General features: G+C 34.9%; 1 protein-coding gene across 1 annotated transcript in view; it reads right to left on the reverse strand.

Moving 5' to 3' along the window:
- The window catches only part of DERA (deoxyribose-phosphate aldolase), a 125,154-nt gene that overhangs the window by 73,936 nt on the left and 28,829 nt on the right, over positions 1-22,389 (reverse strand). Inside the window, exons 2-4 of the mRNA XM_074194356.1 lie at positions 17,205-17,302; positions 15,453-15,600; positions 1,375-1,470 (exon numbers count right to left, since the gene is read on the reverse strand). Of these exons, the coding sequence (XP_074050457.1) occupies positions 1,375-1,470; positions 15,453-15,600; positions 17,205-17,302 (342 nt within the window). The remainder of the gene's footprint in view (positions 1-1,374; positions 1,471-15,452; positions 15,601-17,204; positions 17,303-22,389) is intronic.

Here is a 22,389-nt window from a genome sequence, read left to right on the forward strand (position 1 = left end):
ATTTTATATACCTGTAGTGCTTAAAAGAAAAAACTTCACTAGACATTTTATTTAAACATCTCTTGAAAAACCTAAAATTTTACTACAATGTACAGATACTCTAACCAAAATCTAATAAAGGAAAAAAATTTCTTAGCAAAAAATATATTGCTCATTTTTTAAGGTAATTATTGCAATCCATGGTGAATAATTTAGACTCTTATCCTGGGTCAAGTTGACCAGTGTTGTATGACTACATTTCCTGCCTCACATCTTTTCAACTTGCTCTTACAAAACTTACAAAACTTTAAGAAATGCTGTTGCCATTGCTGCCTCTAATAATCACAGCAGCCTGCCAAACAGATACAAGATGCAGAGGAGAAAGAAATTATGCAGGGAGAAAAAGTGAATCATATACTGACTCAAAATTGTGGAGGGTGTAGGAAATAAAAAAAGAGCAATAGGTGAATAAATGTAGCTATGAGGGAAGATACAAAGTACCTCTAATGTATACATTAAAAAGGTATATTGAAAAATACAGAGAACATGTAAAATTCAAATTAGTTGGGGAGGGGGGGATGGCAGAGAGGGAACATGGGGTCTTTTGTGAAGTTTTTAGTCTTTCTGTTATTTCCATTCAAAGCTAAGTCATGGTGTTTACTTCAAGGCATTAAATAACTTCACTACCTTAGGGCAAAGTGTGCTTTTTCCACAAAGAAAAAAAAGAATTTTTCAATAGGTAGCTTATTTCTACATTGCACCAGATTCAAGGGAAGTTGGACTGAATGAAGAACTGTAATTTGGCTTCCAAGAAATTCAGCTCCATAAGAGTTTATGACAAATTGAGTAATGGGCCCTTAGTCACAAGATGCCTTGGGACACCTCAAGAAAAAAGCAGTACTATATAAATACTGTAAATTAATCATATTGTGATAACTCTTCTTAGAATAATCAGATGTTTGGCTCATCTCACAGAATGTAGGATTACAGGTTCAGCTGCAGTATGGCATCATTTAGAAACCAAACTTAACAATTGTGGCTTGTCTTTCAATTGCACATTAAGCTCATTCACATCTTCAAGATTTTTTTCAATTTTATATGAAATAATGTCATATAAGAAATATAGTCTGCATAACAAATACTACATCAACACATACTTGAATATATCAGGCAAATATCAGTTTCCATGATTTGATTTGTGGGTAGGGAGAAGGATAAAGACTTCTGATTTCTTCAGAAACTTCAAGAAACTCCAACCACGGAACCTACTTCTCTTATGTGGGTTATTAACTCAGCTCACAGCTTTGAGACTTGACTTATTTTTCTGTGGTCACATATCTTCTATATCTTAGAGGAAAGACTTAATCCCAGGTCTTCCTTAATCTAAAATCATACCTGAAGCCACAGGAATATCACAGCCTACATCTTTCAGTGCCTTTACAGCATCACACACACGAGCAGGATAAACACAAACAGCTGCTGTGGTGATGCCTGAAAAAGGAAAAAATTGAGATTTATAAATTTAATGAACACATTCTACATCAAATTTAAGATATTCGCTTTCAAATTTTTTTCAAGGACAAATGTGGTCTCAGAATATATACTCATGTGAGCAAATCCAAAAACCAAACGAGAAAAACTTTTGAGTGAGACTCAAGATGATTAAAATAGCAATATATATGAAATTACATGGGGGGGTGGTTTGGAGAGAAAATACAAGAGCAATTTGAGAAACCAATTCCCAAACTGGAAGGGAACTATGATACTGTAAAGACAAAGAAGTATCACCATTGATATATTTTCTCTGACAAAAGCAGAAGAGGTGATAAATATGTGATCTGCCTGAATGGATTTCATCCTTCAAAAAGCAGAAGTGTTATTCTAAGCTTGATTCTATGTAATACCAGTTTATAATATTGATGGGAAAGAAACCTTGGGAGCCAGTGATCTTAGCCCTCATCAGGGAAAATGGTCCAAGAGAGAGATGGAAAGTTCTCAAGAAATTAGGAATAAAACAAGTAAAAATGATTCTAAGAAGAAAATGGAACCACCTAGATACCATTGTGGATCCATGGGAAATTCATCAATACACACACACACATATATATATATATATATATATATATATATTTGAAAAGGTTATGGATTAAAAGAAGATATAAACTAGGCTCATGCACCAAAGCAGATGGCAAGACCTAGAGTACCTTAGAATGCAGTAGCAGAGAAGATAGTATGACCTAATAGTCCTCCATTTTACCATAAAATATAGTATTTTATGACTTTTAATTTATCCAATTATTCTGAACAGCTTTCCAAGCAGCTCACCTGGATGAAGTTTGTTTGACTCAGGGACTCATGGTAGGAGGAAAAGGAAGGAATTTAGGTTCTCTACCTAGTCTACTTCTGACTCTTTCTGCCTGACTTCCCCATGGGGTCTCAGTGGTCCAGGGAATCTGGAGTGTGTTGGGAACTACCTGCCCCAGTAGTAGTTCTCCCCGATCAACTGCTTCAGTGGGTTTTGGGCACCTTCCTTCTTTCAGATACCTTTTAAAATTATCTTTCAATACCCTCAAAATTATATCATTCCCCCATGCAAAGACTGTCTATACTTTGTTCACTTTTTACCATCTTTGATTTCTAAAGAAAAAAAGTCTTCATATATGTTTATACTTCCTCATACAGCACATACAAGTATGTGATGCTAAAGTACTAACAAGGTAACATTATTGTCAGTGATAGCAAAGAGAAAAATTGTTATAAAATCTGAAAAGGTCTTTTTTTGTCCATTATCCATTCTCTAATTTAATTCTTAAACCTTCAGAATGGTTTTACTTTGATGACTGTCTCATCAAGCTTATTATAAACTTTTCTTTCATTCCTGGACTCCATTCTATTTTATGAGGCTATAGTATTCATATTTTCTACTACTACTATTTTACTCTACAAGATATTAAAAATTAATTTATACTGTAAACTAGTGTTGCCCTTAGTATCTCTGCTTGGTGAGGGCATCAAGGGCATCAACCTGCTTTAATGAACTAGTTTTTGAGTCTTATTTGTTCTCTTCATTGTAGTCACCAATAAACCCTATTTAACCTTCCTTAGGAAATGGTAATAGTCTGTGTCAAAGTCTGCTCTGTTATACAGTTCCTATTTTTCAGCATCTTGAACTTGTCTAAATAAGTCTAGATGGAGAGTTTCAACTGTATATTATATCTTTTCATATTTGTTATTTCTTCTAATTTAATAATTATTTATTACCTGTGGCCCAATATAAATTGGTGGTCTGATTGCATGGAGAAAATTTATTTGGAAATGATTTTTATAATCAAAACCAATTTTTTTCTTTCTTATTTTTTTGCTCATTTATTTCTTTTTGCCTCTTCACTGATTAACATGATGCCTGGCACACAAAAAAACCCTTATTAAATGCTTGGTGACTGACCAAAAAATTCATATTTAATGATGCTATTTAATTTTTTCCATAACAGAGTCTCTTAATCTACTTCTCAAGCAAAGGAAAGTGTTCATGAAAAAAAAAATGTTTTTCACCTTTCTCATTTACACCCATCCATGCACTAAAGTCACCAAGTAATAAAATATATGCTTCTTTGATTTGAAGACTTTTTAACAAGTTCCTTGTAGCAAAAAAACTCTCCATTCTCTAGAATGCTGACCCACAAATCAATTATTTTCTCCAGTAACTTTCTTGAAAATAGGACGACTTTCACAAACAACATTCTATTGATTATATACCAACAATCATTGATTAAAGGAATAGGAACAGGAAAGGAAAAGGAAGCAAGCATTTGTTAAATATTCTATTTTTATCATTGATCATTTACTTATTTAGTAGGTTTATTAAATGTGAGGTATTTTGCTATGCATTTTACAAATAGCATCTCATTGATCCTCGCAATAACACTGGGAGATGGAAGCAATTATTAGCCCCATTTTACAGTTTAAAAAAAACTGAGACGAGAGATCAAGGGTAACACAGACAGACTGAATTTGAATTCAGACCTTCCTGATTCGAAGTTCCAATGTTAAAGAAGCAGGTGATTAGGTAAAGTAAAATTCTACTATATAGGCTCTCCTCCAGTCAATTGTCCCTCACATATATTAAAAGCATACTCATGCAAATCTCCCTTAATGATATAATAGAGATCGCTTTGTATGATGATCTATTGATGATTAATATCCAGAGATGTATAAATTCAAAAGATATATACTTGACAAATGATTTGCCACCATTGTTGATCAAATGTAAGAGGCATTTACTACAGAACAATGGTCCTTAACTTAAGATCCATAGATTCTTTACATCTATGAAGTTGGATGAGGAAAATTTACACCTTCAATTCAATATAATTGAGGTTTTTTTCTTTGTTAGAAAGAAGGAAGAGGTGGAAAAGTACGTATTAAACATCTAGTATGTGTCAGACACTTTATGAAAATCTCAAATCCTCACAACAAGTAGGTGTCTTATTATCCCCATTTTACAGTTGGGGAAACTGAGGCAAACAAAGGTTAACTGATCTACCCAGATTGCCAGAGCTAGTAAATATTCAAGGCTAATTTTGAATTCAAGCCCTCCTTTTCTCCAGGTCCAGTACCTAAATGCCTTTGTAATCCAATGTATTTTATCATATATTTCAAAATATATTCTGAGGAGGAGTCCACAGGCTTTTCCAGATTATCAAATGGGAACAGGACACAAAAAAAGGTTGAGAATTACTGTTATCAATGATAATGCCCTCCATATGTAATCCGTATAATGGTAGTTGCAAATAGCTGTGTCAAGGCCCTCAACAATGAAGAACTTCAAAGTATTGGAAATTGAGGGGATGTCCATCAGTTTGGGAATGGTTGAACAAGTTATAGTATATGAATGCTATGGAGTACTATTGTTCCAAAGGAAACCATGAATGCTTGGACTCTAGAGAAGCACTAAAAAAATTACACAAACTGATATTGAATGAAGGGAACAGAATGAAGAAAACAATGTGCATATTGTCAACAACATTGTAGATGATCAACTATGAGGGATGCATCTCCCTCCCCTCAGCAGTTCAGAGAGGTAAGACCACCCTGGGAGATCTGTTATGAACAATACCATCCACATTCAGATAAAAAAAAGCAACAACCAAAAACCCCTCAGAATCTGAATGAACAGTATATTCACTTTTTAAAATTTCTCTTATGTTTTTCCTTCCTATGCCATGGTTTTCTTTCTTTTTCCTTAGTTCCAAAAGCCTCATCCACAAAATGATTAATATGTAAACATGTTAAACAGAAATGTATATGTACAACATTCACTGTACTATTTGCCACTGAGGGGAGGGGAGTGAGAAGGGAGGGTAGAACAAAATTGTGTCATATAAATATGAAAGTGAAAGAATGTTGAAACTTTCAAAACATAATTGGAAAAACAAAATAAATAAAATGCAAAACAATGAAGAATCTCATAAATGAGATTCATGATCATTCATAACAGTTCAGTCTAGCTCTCTACACTAAAGTTAAATGAAAAAAAAAGATGCATAGTGTTCATATTATCACTTTCAGTTGGATGGACCATCAAGTTTGGTCCATCAGAACATTACTTGTAGACAATTAACTGAACTCAGTATTGAAAGAAGGGAATGAGCAAGCTGATTTGCCTTTGAAAAACTGGGAAATATTTTTTAATGATCTCAAAGTTGTCCCTGAGAAAAGACTCACATTTTCCACAATATTTTTCAATTGCTTCTATAAGCAGCAAATCACAAATTACCATCTTTGAACAATTTAAGTTGTTCAGTCATTTTAGTAAAATCTGACTCTTTCCCAAGTCCATTTGGGATTTTCTTGGCAAAGATATTGGAGTGGTTTGCCATTTCCTTCACCAGCATATTTTACAGATGAAGAAACTGAGGCAAATATAGAAAAGTGACTTGCCTAGGGACACACACTTAGTAAATCTGAGGCCAGATTTAAATTCAGATCCTCCAATTTAGACCCCAATTAGCTATCTTTAATAGTTCAAGTCTGGGCGGCTAGGTGGCACAGTGGATAGAGAACCAGCCCTGGAGTCAGGAGTACCTGAGTTGAAATCTGGCCTCAGGCACTTACTAATTAGCTAGCTGTGTGGCCTTGGGCAAGCCACTTAACCCCATTTGCCTTGCAAAAACCTTAAAAAATAGTTCAAATCACCAGGATTAAGTAAATTACAGTTATTCTTTCCACATTATGACTGGTATAAGAAATTAAATGGGAATTTTGCAGAAGCTACAGATGACACAGAGTCTATGACCAAATTCTACAATAAAGAATTGTAGAAAAAAATTCAGACTTCTCCAGTTTGAAGAGAGGATCAAAAAGTTTTATACAGATTTTTCCAGATCACATATTTTTCTGGATCACAAACCCCTGAAATGTGGAAGGGATCACAATATTCTTCAAGATATTGAAAGATATTTGCCAGCAGCTATGATTGCTAAGCCACTCTCATAGATCCCTGAAAGATCATGAAGAAGACAAGATACCATAGGATTTTAAAAGGACAGGATAAAGTCCTGATTTTTTTTTAAAAGAGAGGATTCCAACAGGTGACACTGTGGATAGAGCACCAGCCCTGTCAGAAGGAGATGAGGTCAAATGTGACCTCAGACACTTAATACTTACTAGCTATGTAACCTAGGATAAGTCACTTAATTCATTTGCCCCACACACACAAAAAGAGTAGGTAGACTTTGAAAGCTATAGTCCAATTATTGGAAATATTCTGGAACAATAAATATGTAAGAAAAGGAAATAATGATAGCAAGAAGTCAATGACATAATCAAAAATAATAGGTCTAAGGCAGACTATTTTTATGAAGTAGTTAAAGAAATAGGAAGACAATGCAGATAGAACTTAACTAGATCTTATCAAAGCATTTAATAAAATCTCACAAACCATTATTATAGAAAATTTGGAATAATGTAGGCTACATTGTAGTACACTTAGGTTGATTTGGAATTCATTAAATGACAGACCGCCAAAGAAGCCATTAATGGTTTGATGTCAGTCATGAAAAATGTCTCCAGTAGAGTATCTCTTGCCCAGTCACAGGGATCTGTGCTTGACCCTTTTCCAGTTAACATCTTTATCAATCACTATGATAAAGTCATAGATGGCTTGCATATCAAATTTGCAAATGACAGAAAGGCAACAGACTAGTGAGCAGGCTGAACGAAAATCAGTATCTAAAAAATTTTTGGCTATAATATTGAGCCAAATATGATAAATTAAAATATAAGTGGAATAAATGTAAAATACTATCCTTTTAAGTTTGACCCTCAGAATGGTATTTTATTGATCCCCAAATGTAACTTTAAAGGAACTTGAAACTAGAAGAAACACTTTCATTATGATGAAAATCATAAAAATAATTTTTCAATATAAAGAATTCCCCCCTGAAAAATCTAAAATAATGGACCCAGTTTTATTAAATAAAAAATTATTTATAGAATTATATATTTTATTTATACCATTCTACACCAAATTTTACAACTATAACATAAGATTATTCCCAATAAAACTCTATAACAAAACACATTTTCAAAAGTCCCAGGTCTACATAAATTATATCTGGCTCATATTAACTCAAAATTTTCCAGTACTACTCATCATGATAAGGCTTTATGAAACAAAGAAACATTTCTACTGTTGAAATAAAAATCTACCCTTAACATCAGTTCTACTATATTTAAGTGTGAAATCTTGGGTAACTTCCCCAAGAAATCCCTTCTAATTCTAATTCTCTGAATTCATAACCTTACTGTAGTCATCTGTAAAACAATTATGTAAATTCTCTTAGAATTATGTAAGTTCTCTTTGAATAGGCTATCTTGGGGTCCATTAATTTGTTACTTATTATTCTAATAGCTATATATTAATTTAATTGCCTTCCTTTGTAATCCTATGTGTTTTATTTTTCATACTTAAAAATATTATTTTGAGAGGTCCCTAACCTTCACAGACTGCTGAATATATCCATAATACTAACACAAAAATTGTTAGGAGCCTCTGGCTTAAAGGGACTTTCTGACTTTATGGACCCTTTAAAAGCCATTCAGTATAACCCATAGAGAAATATCATTTAAAGTGCTGCCACATAAAATGATCAAATATTTCTCTTTGGTAAAAGTTTATTGTGAACTCAATCTTCAAGAAAAAAAAAACTTTATATACAAGTTTTTCCTTTTCCGACCATTTCCAAAATGGTGGCTATAAAGCCTCTCCATCTCATTTTATAGTTCTCTTTTATCTATTCTTTTCCCCCATTAGAATAAAGCTCATTGAGGGTAAGAACTGGCATGCTTACCTGCATTTATACCAGTGGTTAGTAAAGTAACTGACACAAAACATTTAATAAATGCTATCCTTTCTTCATAAAACAATGAAACTGATACTCATGTGACTGCAAAGGCAGTCCCATTAATTTGAAATTATATGAAACCTTAATATGTATGGAAATAGGAAATAGAGAGATTGAGAAATTGGAAAGCATAGAAATTTCTTCCGTAACCTCAAAAAAAAAAGAACTGCTATAAATATTTTAATATATAAGGCCTTTATCAAAAGGATTTTTTTCTTTTTTAAAGGAGTGGTATTACTAGGTCGAAGATATAGTATATATGGTTTTATAGCCCTTTGGGAAAAGTTTCAAATTTCTTTAAAGAATGACTGAATCAGTTCACAATTCTACCAGCATTGTACCACAATGTACTAATGTCTTATCTTTCCCACATCTCTTCCAATACTTGTCATTCTACCCCTCTGTCATATTAGTCAATCTAATACGTATGAGATAGTGCCCCAGAATTGCCCTTGTCTGCATTTTTCCAATCAAAAGATAGTCTTTTTTTCCTGTAGTTAGAGATTGCTTTACTTCATCTGAAAACTGTTCTTTTCTTTTGATCATTATTGGGGAATAGCTTTTATTTTTATAAATTTGACTCAGCTCTCTCTCTCTCTCTCTCTTTATATATATATATATATATATATATATATATATATATATATATATATATGAAATTAGGTCTTTGTCAGAGAAATATGCTTCAAAATTTTTTTTCAGTTACTACTATTAATTGTATTTCTTCCATCCTATCCTTCTCCTATTTATTCTATTCTCTCTGTCATTTCACCCTGTCCCTTCTCAAAAGTGTTTTGTTTCTGACTACCCCCTCCCATAATCTGTCCTCTCTTCTATCAGTACCCCCCCTTTATCCCTTTCCCCCTCCTACTTTCCTTTAGGGTAAGATAGATTTCTCTGATAATATAATATATTATGTGTATTAATCCCTCTTTAAGTCAATTCTGATGAGAGTAAGATTCACACACTCCCCCTCAAACCCACACCCTTCCCCTCCACTGGAAAAGTTTTTTCTTGCTTCTTTTGGGTGAGATAATTACCCCATTTTCTCTCCCATTCTCTTTTCTCCAATACATTCCTCTGTAACCCCTTAATTTTACTTTTTAGATAACATCCTTTAATATTCAACTCACACTTGTGCCTTCTAAGTTCTACTCCTTTTAACTGTCCTAACAATGAAAACATTCTTGAATAACAAATATCTTCCAATGCAGGAATGTATACAGTTTAACTTTATTAAGTGCTTCACAATTTCCCTTTTTTGTTCAGCTTTTTATGCTTCTTTGAGTCTTGTATTTGAAAATCAAGTTTTCTATTTGATTCATCTTTTCTTCAAGAACAATTGAAAGTTCTCTATATCATCGAATAGCTATTTTTTCTGCTGAAATATTATACTCAGGTTTACTGAATAGATGATTCTTGGTTGTAATCCTAAATCCTATGCCTTCCAGAATATCATATTCCAAGTCTTTTGATCCTTTAATGTGGAATCACTAAAACTTGTGTTATCCTGCCTGCGACTCTATAGTACTTGAAATGTTCCTTTGTGCTTGCTTGAAATATTCTCTCATTGATCTGGGAGCTCTCGAATTTCACTGTAACAGTTCTGGGAGTTTTCATTTTGGGATCTTTTTCAGGAGCTAATTGGTGGATTCTTTAAATTTCTATTTTACCCTCTGGGTCTAGAATATCAGGACAGTTTTCATTGGTATTTTCTTGAAAGACTGTCCCTAGGTTTTTTTTTTTTTCTTTATTTGATCATGGCTTTCAGACCAAAAAGTTTTAAATGATCTCTCTTGGATCTATTTTACAGGTCAGTTGTTTTTCCAATGAGATATTTCATACTGACTTCTATTTTTTCCATTCTTTTGGTTGTTTTGGTGTTTCTTGAGTTTTATAATCTTTAATTTCCATTTGATCAATTCTAATTTTCCATTTGGCCAATTATACTTTTTAAGGAGTTTTTTTTTTTCTTCAGTGAATTTTTGGGCTTCTTTTTCCATTTTACTAATTCTGCTTTACAAGGCATTCCTCTCCTCATTGTATTTTCCCATTTCACTTAGTCTGTTTTTTGAGATAGTATTTTCTTAGGTATCTTTTTGTTTCTCCTTTCCCAAACTGTTGACTCATTTTTCATTATTTTCTTGTGGCACATTCATTTCTCTTCCCATTTTTCCTATTCCTCTTTTACTGGGTTTTCAAATTCCTTTTGGGGTTGTTCCATGGATTGAGACCAATTTATAATTTTTTGGTGATTTTGGATACAGAAGCTTTGATTTTATTATCCCCTTCTGAGTATGTCTTATGATCATCCTTGTCACCATAGTAAATTTTTATGGTCACTTCTTTCTATTGTTTGCTCATTTCCCCAGTCTATGACTTGATTTTAACTCTTTGGTTAAAGTAGGGCTCTGCTTTCATGGCAGAGGGCACACTGTCTCAAGCTACTGGATTTTGTGCAACCATTTTCAGAGATACTTCTGGGGACCTGTAAATTTTCAGTTTTTCCAAGTTTGCATGATCCAAGGTAAAAAAGTATTTTCTATTCTCCTGGCTTGTGCTCTGGTCTAAAAGAGATCACAAGAATTCTATTTTGTCTTGGAACTGTGAAGAGGGTCGCTGTTCCACTGTTGGCTGTGAACTCACCCTGGGATTGCTACTCAGGACTACATCCTGGAACCAAGTATGGAAAAGAGCAACAGAATCCTGCCTCAGTGCAAAGAAAGAGACATCCTATAATCTCCTTATGACCAGCTATTCAATCCCTTACCATTTGTGGGCTGAGAGCTTTGGCAGCAGCTACCGCTGCTACTGATTCTATGGCTCCCAAGGTCTGCTCCTGATTTTCTGGGACTGGATCTGTTTTGGTGTGACCTGCACTAGACTGTGCTCCACTCTCAAAAAGAGCTGCTATAAATACTTTTGTAAACATGGGTCCTTTTCCCTAAATATATAGTCTTTTTTGACATTTTAACATTTTATTTGTTTTCCAATTATATACAATAGTAATATGTACCCTTCATTTTATGCATGGCTCTGAATTCTACAATTTCCCTCCCTTCCCCCCCCCACAGAAGGCTGTTTGATAGTCTCTACATTGTTTCCATGCCATACATTGATGTAAATTGAATGTTATAAGTGTAAACATGAGAATAAAGGTAAACCCCCTCCCACCGAAAGAAGATGAGAAACCTTAAGGAGAGAGAGAGAGAGAGAGAGAGAGAGAGAACTCTACTTCAGTCTGTGTTAAGATTTCAATGGCTCTATCTCTGGGGTGAGTTGCTTTCTTTATCATAAGTCCATCAGAGAGGTTGCTTCAATATTTTTCCCACAGTTGTTATTACTAGCTGTACCTCCACTCTGTTTCTCCCCACTCTCATTTAATCTATTCTCTCTCTCTCTCTCATTTCATCCTGGCCCAGTCCAAAAGTGTGTTGAATCTGAGTACCCTCTCCCTCGATCTTCCCTCTCTTCTATCACCTGTTCCCCACCTTCCCTCCCCCATTTCCCATCATCCCTCCCCTTTCCTCCTATCCTTCTCCAGGGAAAGATAGATTTCCTCACCCTATTAAGTGTGTATGTTATTTCCTCTCTGAGCCATTTCCAATGAGAATGAAGGTTCACTCATTCCCCCTTGCCTTCCCCCACCTCCATTCCATTGAAAAAGCTTATTCTTGACTCATGTGAAATCACTCAGGTTTTTCTTCATCTCCTTTTCCTTATTCCCAATACTTTCCCCATCACCCATTAACTCCATATATGCTCCTTCTTACAGCTATTATAAATGAGAAAGCTCATATGAGTTATCACTATCTTCCTGTGCAGGAATACAAACAGTTCAACATCATCAAGTTCCTCATAGTTAGTCCCTCTCTTCCATTCTCTCTATGGTTCACCAGAGTCCTGTACTTGGAGATCAAACTTTCTGTTCAGTTCTGGTCGTCTCAATGAAAGTTTGAAAGTCCCTGTTTCATTGAAAGTTCATCTTTGGGGTGGCTAGGTAGCATAGTGGATAAAGCACTGGCCTTGGAGTCAGGAATACCTGGGTTCAAATCCGGTCTAAGACACTTAATTACCTAGCTGTGTGGCCTTGGGCAAGCCACTTAACCCCGTTTGCTTTGCAAAAAAAAAAAAACCTAAAAAAAAAAGTTCATCTTTTCCCCTGAAAGAAGATGTTCAGTTTTGCTGGGTAGTTGATTCTCAGTCATAAACCAAGATCTTTTGCTTTCCAGAATATCATATTCCAATCCCTATGAGCCCTTAATGTAGATGCTGACAGATGCTATATAAACCTGACTATGGAGCCTCAGCAGTTAAATTGTTTGTTTTTGGCAGCTTTTAGAATTTTCTCTTTGATTTGGGAGTTTTGGAATTTGGCTATAATATTCCTGGAAGTTTTTCTTTTGGAATCTCTTTCAGGGGGTGAACGGTGAATTCTTTTGATTTCTGTTTTATCCTCTGCTTCTAGGATCCCAGGGCAATTCTGCTCTATTATTTCTTGAAAAATGAAGTCTAGGCTCTTCTCCTGGTCGTGGCTTTCAGATAGCCCAATAATTTTCAAATGATTTCTTCTGGATCTGTTTTCGAGGTCAGTTGTTTTTTCAGTGAGATATTTCACATTTTCTTCTAATTTTTGGCTTTTTTGGAAGAGTTTTATTTCTTCCTGATTTCTTGCAAAGTCATCAGCTTCCTTTAGTTCCATTATGCATTTGAAGGAGTTATTTTCTTCAGAGAGCTTTTTTATCTCCTTTTCCAGCTGGCCAATTCTGCTTTTTAAGGCATTCTTCTCCTTATTTGCCTTTTGTTTTGCTTTTTCTACTAGGCCTAAACTGGTTTTTAACATATTATTTTCTTCAGTATTTTTTTTATAACTTTCACCAAGCTTTTGATTTGGTTTTCATGATTTTTCTGCATGGCTCTCATTTTTCCTCCCAATTTTTCCTCCACCTCTCTTAACTGCTTTACAAAGTCTTTTTTGAGCTCATTCATAGTCTGAGCCCATTTTCTATTTCTCTTGGAGGTTTTGGATTTGGAAGTTTTGATCTTCCATGGGACTAAAGTAATTCTCTATAGTCAGATTCTTCTTTTTCTGTTGTTTACTCATTTCCTCAGCCCAAGACTAATTTACAGCACTTCCAAAGCTTTGTGGTTTTTTGGGGGAGACACCCCATTGGGACCTTTATTCCTTGCAGGTTTTATGCTCTCTAGCCTGTGCTTTGATATGTAGATTCCCCCCCAACTTCCCACTGCCCTGGGGCTATAAGGGGGGAAATCTAGCTTTTTTATTTCATATGTAAGCCCAAACTACAATATCTGAGTGTAGGCAAACAGCAGAGTCCTACTCCAGGGAGAGCAGAGAAATCTCTGCAGACTTCCCTTACGGTCTCTTGGGGTACAGGCTGCTTTCTCCTAATTCTCACTGGAGATTCTGCAGGGTTCTCCTCACTCCACACTCATTCTGGGAGCAGAGTTGTCTCACCGCCCCTTCAAGATGTTGCTGGTGATCTCTGGGCTGAACTGGGCTGTGCTGGGCCGCAGCCGCAGCTTTTTTCCAACACCTGGTCCTGGTGAAACACACCTTTCCATGGAACTTCTAAGTTATCTTGGACTGGAAAAATGTATCACTCAGTCTTTCTGTGGGTCCTGCCCCTCTAAATTTTGGCTAGAGCCCTCATTTGTTTGTTTTTTTGGAGGCTGGGGGTAGGAGTTCCCTGGAAATGCTGTCTTCATGCCGCCATCTTGGCTCTGCCCCTAAATATATAGTCTTGTCTCTTGTATTCATCTCAATTATCTACTGAATGGACTATTTCTTACCATACAAATGAGTCTGCCTAAAAGCAACATGTCCAATCAGGGGTATAAATGAAAGAAAGAGAATTTCTCATTCCACAATAGCAATTCTTTCTCTTCCACTTCTGACTCCCAGCCTGACAAGCAAGAAACACAGCATTTTAATGGCCCCCAAAGTCCTAGTTGGTTTGGGGTTCATTCATAACATACATTGTGTCATTTTTTATAAACAAAGAGGAATAACTTTCACATCACAGGATCACAGACCTAGATCTGAAAGGGCCATTGAGCCATAAAAGGACTACCCACTATGGTAACATTTTCTATGGATTATCACATTAAAATATCATCATCTATAACTATATAAAATGAGCTGGGGTTTCAGAGGAAATTATATTCTCCATTCTCTCACACTAGAAATCTTTCTTGTGCTTTTGGGGAACAGGGTGTAGATCTGTGATTTCTGAGTAACACCCAGTGAAGAAATACCTCCTGCCAATGCAGTTCAGCAACAGTTGATATTCTCACACAGCTAGTCTAGTCTTCTCATTTACAGAAAAAGAAACTGAAATCCAAAGAGATTAAATGATTTGCTCAAAGTCACATGGCTAGTAAGATTTTAAAATAGGATCCAATTGATGCTAAGTCTCCTGCTCCTACTGAGATGCTAAGAAGTTATTCACATAGTGTATATATCAAAGGCAGAACATAAACTTAGGTCTTTCCAAGTCTCAAGGTAACTTTTTTTTATACCATAACAAACTACCTCTCGAGCAAAAAAAAAATCTCACAACTAACAGAAATATATATTAGAGTGTGCCGCAAGGAAAAGCATGGTTCTATTCTTTAGATGAGACAATCAAATTATTTACTCAAGGAATAAAATAGTGGAACTCAGCTAGGCATTGTATTTAGCTAACTGTGTTGGAAATGTTTACCAGAGTGGGGTGGGAATGAAAATAGCAGGGACATAAAAATTTCTAGTCTCAAGATAGGATAACATAACATAGGTCTAGAGCTAGAAGAGACCTTGGAGGTCATCTCATTCAATTTCCTTATTTTTCAGAGGAAGAAACTGAAACCCAGACTAAATAACTTGTCCAGAGTCATAGAGGTTTTAAGTGTCAGACATGGGAATATCTGACTCCAAAACTAATGCTCTTTCTTTGATTCATGTTGGTTATTGAAAAGGAATTTATCATTATTAAAATTTTATTTTGTAACTCAATTGAACCTCATACTTACCAATTCTAAGCTAAATACTTTTAAGAGCATTACCTTTATCTTGCATATTCAAAGCTTTCAAAAGATCTTCCCGGATTGGATACTTGGCTTTGTAACAAAGTCTCTGAACATTTGTTGGAGTGTCATCTCCCGAAAGTGTAGTAAGATCAATTAAGGTAACAGCTTTCAGCAGCCAAGCAGCCTGTTTTAAGGAAAAAGAGGAAAAATTCATGTAGATAAAAAAATCAAATTATTACAGAATCATGTAAGCAAATATAAAAAACTAAAATTTGATCTATTTGCTTCAAAAGAACATTCAGATGAGTAATATATTGTTTAACCAGAAGTTAAACTTTAAACATTGTTTAATTAAAAGTTAAAAGTCCAGGAAAACAAACTTATAAAATGAAAGCATACTAAGATAAAAGTAAAAAGTCATAGGATCATAGATTTAGAGTTGTAAGGTCCTTAGAATGTCATTTAATTCAGAGCTCTAATTAAATTAATTGATTTGTCTAAGGTATGTAGATGATGACTGTCAGAGTCAAGATTCAAACTATACCTACCTATATAACCTCTCCATTCTCATCACTATACCAGCATGTGAGATTACAGTAAACCTGAAAGCTTCTTCAATCTCATTTTAATGATATGCCTTTTTTTATATGTCTATGGGGTATAAAGGGGGAAAAATGAATTTTGAATCACTATTTTCAAAACCCATTGCTACCTCCATGATTTGGGGCCAGTTTTTTAGCCTCTTTGAGGCTCATTTCTTCATCCACAAAATGAAGAAATTGTGTTGGATAAATTCTAAGGTCGCTTCTACATACAAAATTCAATGATCCCCAAATTGCAAACTATTAAAAAAAATCTATGAGTTTTGCAACTATTCAAACTTTTAAAATAATACTCATTTTTTGGCTAAAATACCAGAGAATAATTTCACCTCAAGAACTTTAAACTCATCATGGTTTGAAGAATTATATGATAGCCAGAATACTCAAACTCAAATTTCCTAAAGGCCAAATATTGTGCACTTCTCATGAAATTAAGTTTACGTTCTCTGAGTTTAGTACCCAATAGGAGTGGTTAACCAATCAATTATTTATTCTTTATTTTATGACACCAAGCTCTTTGAATTACGAGAATTATTTGTGGGAAGAATGCAAGCAAAATAAGCACAGGTGGGCAGCTAGGTGGCACAGTGGATAGAGCACTGACTCTGGATTCAGGAGTACCTAAGTTCAAATCTGACCTCAGACACTTAATAATTACCTAGCTGTATGGCCTTGGGCAAACCACTTAACCCTATTGCACTGCAAAAAAAACTTTAAAAATATAAGTCTCCCAAAATAAGCGCAGGTGATTAAGATGAAATAAAGATGGTCAAATGAAATCAATTCTTATTCATAAGATCCATGAAATAATCAGACTGCTATATAATTAAAATATAAAACAGTGAATATCTTTATGATTGGAAAGAATACAATTTATGATAAAGATATCTCAATGTCACTTTCAAAACTTTTACTTTGCATAAATACACTTTCTCTAATCCAATCATCTTTTCTCTAAATCAAATATCATAGACCAAGGATAGATAATCCTCAGGGGTATATTAAAAAAAAAAACTTGTTCAGGTTCATATAAAGCCTCTAGGGCTCTCCTCTTAACTGTGTCATGAACAACTAAATTTTCTTTTAGCTTCAGAATAAATATTGATTCAAATTCAATATTATGACCTTAAAGGTAGAGTCTAAATATATTAACATATAAAAAAGTAGAATGTTCAACAACACTTACTTGCCATTCATTTTTCACAGTTCTTCGAGTTTGAATTTGTTTTACACGCCTTAAAACTGCTGGCTGGTTTATGTGCACCTTAGAAATCCAGCTAAGATCTGAAAAGGGAAAATATATACATATGTGTATGTATCTCAAACTCAAACTCAAATTTTCCTAAAGGCCAAATAAAACCAAAGGTTTTTAAATAATCCACTATATCACTTCATGAATAGGATAAAATTAAAAAATGACCTGAAATGATTTATTCATTGCTCAAAGGACACTCCCACAATGATCTTTCAGATGTGCAGGATATTTTGGTGGGTCAAACTGCCTCCACAAAACTGTCCAGGCAAATCCCATGATATGTAGCCAAAATTCAGTTTCCAGGCTTTACAAAATAATATAAACAATTCCTTAAGGGTTTGAGAAAATATCTGTCCTATTGTGGGTGATGTGCCATACAAACCAATAAAATACAAATGTTTCTAAATCAGCTGCAAAGAAAATCAATTTTTATTAAAGCAGTTTTAGAAGATTTCTGTTGTCTTTAAAAATACCAATGATAGAGGAATTTCAAGGTTAATCTAAGGGTTTAAGTGCTTGCAAAAATATATATTCTTATTTATATACCTGCCTTTAACTGAGACCTGCAATGGCAGCTTGCAGATATTTTTTCCCTGATTAAATGATTTGAAATTTTAAGAGCATACATCAAAGGGAGCTAAGAGACATTTTTAACATCAATTCATTGGGCTTTAGAGAAGTCATCTCATTATTCTATAAGTCAGCATCAGAGAGAGAAATAAAGCAAAAAGTCAGGTTAAAAAAAGTCCCCCTATCACTTGTACATTCTCACTACCTCAAGAGAAAGCACTGGTTCAGGTTTCTCTAGAGGGATATTCTAGTCCTAATTATGTCAACTTCAGAACAGGCCCAGGAACCTAGACTACATCTTAAGGCACCTTATCCCACTCCTTTCCATCTCCCTGCTGTGAAGTCTCTCTATGTATAATCCATTTCTAGATGATCATTAGATCAGCCTGATCTCTCAGTGTTTCTCCTCAATGATGAACAAGACCTGGGTCAGATCCTCCATAAAACTATTCTGGAAACTACGCAGTAGTAGGTGAGAGCTCCTTATTCACCTAGGGATCATTTTGAGGTATCATGTTCATTGAAGTTTTACAATCTACAATATTGCTTTCACAACCCAGCACATAAACTACTTTCTATGAAGTCTATGCAGAAAATTGACTAAAGAATGAGACAAGATAACTTGTGTGAGGAGTATTAGTCATGGAATTTATACTTTGTGGGGATGTCAGAATTATATCCGTATATCTACAATCTATAGAGGAAAATGGTGTAAATTAGTCAATTAATTAGAAGAGAATAGTATATGTGTTTGACCACCAAAAGATGACAGAAACACATGATAAAAGTATGCTACTCAACCCTCCTATTGGCACCAGTTCTCTGGAACTTAGTCAGTGGTACTGATGGCTCCATGGAGAACATGAGTTCTTAAGCTGAGATCCACAGATACTTTAGGGGAATAAATAGGTTCAGGAAGTCTATGGACTTAAGTGGGGGGGGGAGAATTATTATTATAATCTAATTATCATCCCTTGTAATCATACATATTTTATTCTATGCTTTTAAAAACATTGCTCTGAAAAGGAGTCAATTAACATCTGATTACCAAAGGAACCTCAATCTCTCTCTCTCTCTCCCTCACACACGCGCACACACACACACACACCACACAAACACAAACACACATATGGTTAAGAGTGCAAGATCTGAGGCAGCCATGTGATGTAGTAGAGCACAGGTTCAAGTTAGGAAGGTCTAAGTTCAAATCTGGTCTCAAACACTTAATAATTACCTACCTGTGTGACCTTGGGCAAGTCAATTAACCCCACTGTCTTGCAAAAAAAAATTTTAAAGAATCTAAAGTGAGGCTAGGTGGCATGCACTGGCCCTGGAGTCAGGAGTACCTGAGTTCAAATCTGACCTCAGACACCTAATAATTACCTAGCTGTGTGGCCTTGGGCAAGCCACTTAATCCCATTTGCCTTGCAAAAAAAAAACCTAAAGAAAAAATCCAAGATCTAGTTATACAAAATGGAAGATATTCTGCAACTGAATTTCTGGACAAGTAGACCAACTCTCCCAAACTACTTCAGAAAAAAAAATGTAAATATTTAGCAATCAAGATTCAATGAGGAAACTAAACAGTCCTCTGTACCAAATAAAAAAGTCAGCCAGGAGCCCATGGGTAGGAAAGGGAACCATCAAGAAAATTAGCCCCAGGCCATAGCCTCCAAATTGATTGGAATAGATCAAGATATGTATAACTTGTGAGATTCTATAGCCAATAGCAGTAATAAAGGAAAGACTCAGGAGAGGACCAAGGAGATCAGGAATAAGTAAGAAGCTCTTTGAAAGTAAGAAATCTGCAGCAGCTAGGTGGTGAAGTAGATAGAGCACTAGGCCTCGAGTCAGGAGGAACTGAGTTCAAATTTGACCTCAGACATTTAATAATTACCTAGTTATGTGACCTTGGGCAAGTCACTTAATCCCCTATTACCTTGCAAAAAAAAAAAACCCAACAACAAAAAGTAAGCAATAGACTCAGTGACCACTGAGGGACAAGGAGCATTCTAATAAGGACATTCCAGGGATCTAAGGTCCCTAACACCACTCCATCATGTGATACCATGAAGGGCCCTGAAGGTCCAATGTTCCAAATACCAAAAATTCTTGAGGGGTTTAACCCTAGGAGTTGGAAGTTAGCACAGAAACCAAAGTGATTCCATTCAAAAACAAACTATCCCCATCCCCCTCCACCCCAAAATGGATAGGAGGAGGGGAAAGGTATGGAGCCTGGTACAAATCCCCAATTTATAAACTAAGATTGGAGAGATAAACAAGCTAAAGATATAAAATCTACGAAAACTTATAATAGATCCAAAAACCATCCCTCTCCACCCCCCAAAAAATTCTAAGAGTTGAACTCCACAGCAACTAAAGACTCAAAGGAAAAAGTGAACCTTCTACAAAGTCTATATGATAATGCAGAAGAAATGAAGCAAGAGTTAAAGGATAAAATCTCTGGAGGAATTAGTTGGAAGGAAAAGCTATAGCTTAAAAGAGAAAGTAGAAATCTTTACTGAAAACACTGAAAAAAGAGAAAAAACCCTTTAAGATATCTGATATCAAAAATAATTGACTAGAAAAGAGATCAAGAGATAATTTAAGAATCACTGAACGGTGGCAGCTGAGTGGGTAGAAAGAACTCTGGCCCTGGAATAAGGAGAACCTGAGTTTAACTCCAGCCTCAGACACTTGATACTTCCTAGCTATATGACTGGGCAAGTCACATAATTCCTTGCCAAAAAACAAAACAAAACAAAAAAAGGCAAAAAAATCACTGAATCACAATTTTGAACTAATTTATATACACAATGTCATTCCAATCAAATTGTCAAATGAAATATTTTACTAAATTACAAAAAATAAAAACAAAACTAATTGTTCTCAATGAAATCAAGAATATCAAAAAATAATAAAAAATGAAGGAGGTTTAGCAATTCTCATCTTAAATTATATTACAGGGCAGTAATTATCAAAACTGTCTGGTAATGGCTAAGAATTGAAAAGGTAGCTCAATGGAACATAAGTTACAGCAGGTAATATAGTAATCTTGTATTTGAAAAATGTAAAGACTTGAGATTTTGGGATAAGAATTCATTATCTTGGTAAAAATTATTGAGCAAACTAGAAAACAGTAATAGGGCATAAACTAATGACTTACAACATTGACAAAGATAAAGTCAAAATGGATCCGTGACTGAATTATTAAAAAAGGAACAAGAAAATTTGAAGAACATGGAACACATTATTTATCAGACTTATGGATAAGTGAACAATTTAAGAATAAAAGAGAATAGAATAGGATGTGACGTGGATAATTTTTATTATATTAAATTAAAAGACATTTATACAAATAAAACAAATGTAGCAAAGATCAGAAGAAAGAAAAATTGAGGAAAGATTTTTATAACCAGTTTCTCAGATAAAGGTCTGATATCTTAAATGTATAAAGAACTTTGCAAAATTAATAAGAATATGTGTCATTCCATAATTAATACATGGTCAAAGGATAGAAACACGAAGTTTTCTGATAAAAAACAAAATAATTTAAAGCCATGAAAAAATGCTCTAAATAATTATTGATTAGAGAAATGCAAATTCTAGAGATATAATTTTATACCTATCAGACTGACTAAAATGATTGAAGGGAAAGTGACAAATGTTGGAGGAAATGTAGAAAAATTGGGACTGTAATTCATTGTCGGTGGAAATATGAACTGATTCATCCATTTTGTAGAATAATCTGGCATTATGCTCAGAGTGTAATTAACCTTTACCCCACAATATCACTACTAGATCTATTTCCAAATCAAATATGATTAGGGAAATACGAAAAGAACCCCTATGTTCTACAAAATGTATATCTCTCTTTTTGGAGGTAAAGAATTGGAAATTACAGAGATGTCTACTAATGTGGGAATGGCTGAACAAGCTGTAGTATATAATTGTTATTAAAAACTACTGTGCCTTAAGAAATGATGAGTTCAATGATTTTAAAAAAATAAACATATTTATAAGAATTAGTGAAAAATGAAATGAACAGAACCAAGAGAATATTGTATACAGTACAAGTAATATTGTTTTAAGATTAATTTTGGAGTTGCAAGGGGCGGAATCAAGATGGCAACATGAGAACAGGCTTCCCCAGGATTTCTCTCCAAAATATTTCAAAACCATAAAATTATGACTAACTAAATTTTTGAGAGACAGAACCCCAGAAAGACCCAGTGAGGCAATTCTCCAGATCATGGGAAGTCTCTGTTCCATGGGGTTGGAGGAGGGGGCAAGCAATGCCACCAGGATCACCATGCCAGAGCATAGCTTCAGTCTTTGAGGAACAGCCCACTGGGGCACCTGGATCCCTGGGAACACCAGCTCCTGGCACCAGAAGTAGTTTCCTGACCTGCCACCCCAGGGAACACCAAGCACAACTTGGAAGATCAGCCAGGGAAACCTCTGCCAGAATGAGCACAAAGACCAGGCCAGTTTGGCCCTCAACATAGCCCTGGCCATCAGTGCAGCCCAGATCCCAGGAAACAGA

The sequence above is a fragment of the Macrotis lagotis genome, chromosome 7 (assembly GCF_037893015.1).
Source record: "Macrotis lagotis isolate mMagLag1 chromosome 7, bilby.v1.9.chrom.fasta, whole genome shotgun sequence".
In the NCBI taxonomy this organism is placed as follows: Eukaryota; Metazoa; Chordata; class Mammalia; order Peramelemorphia; family Peramelidae; genus Macrotis; species Macrotis lagotis.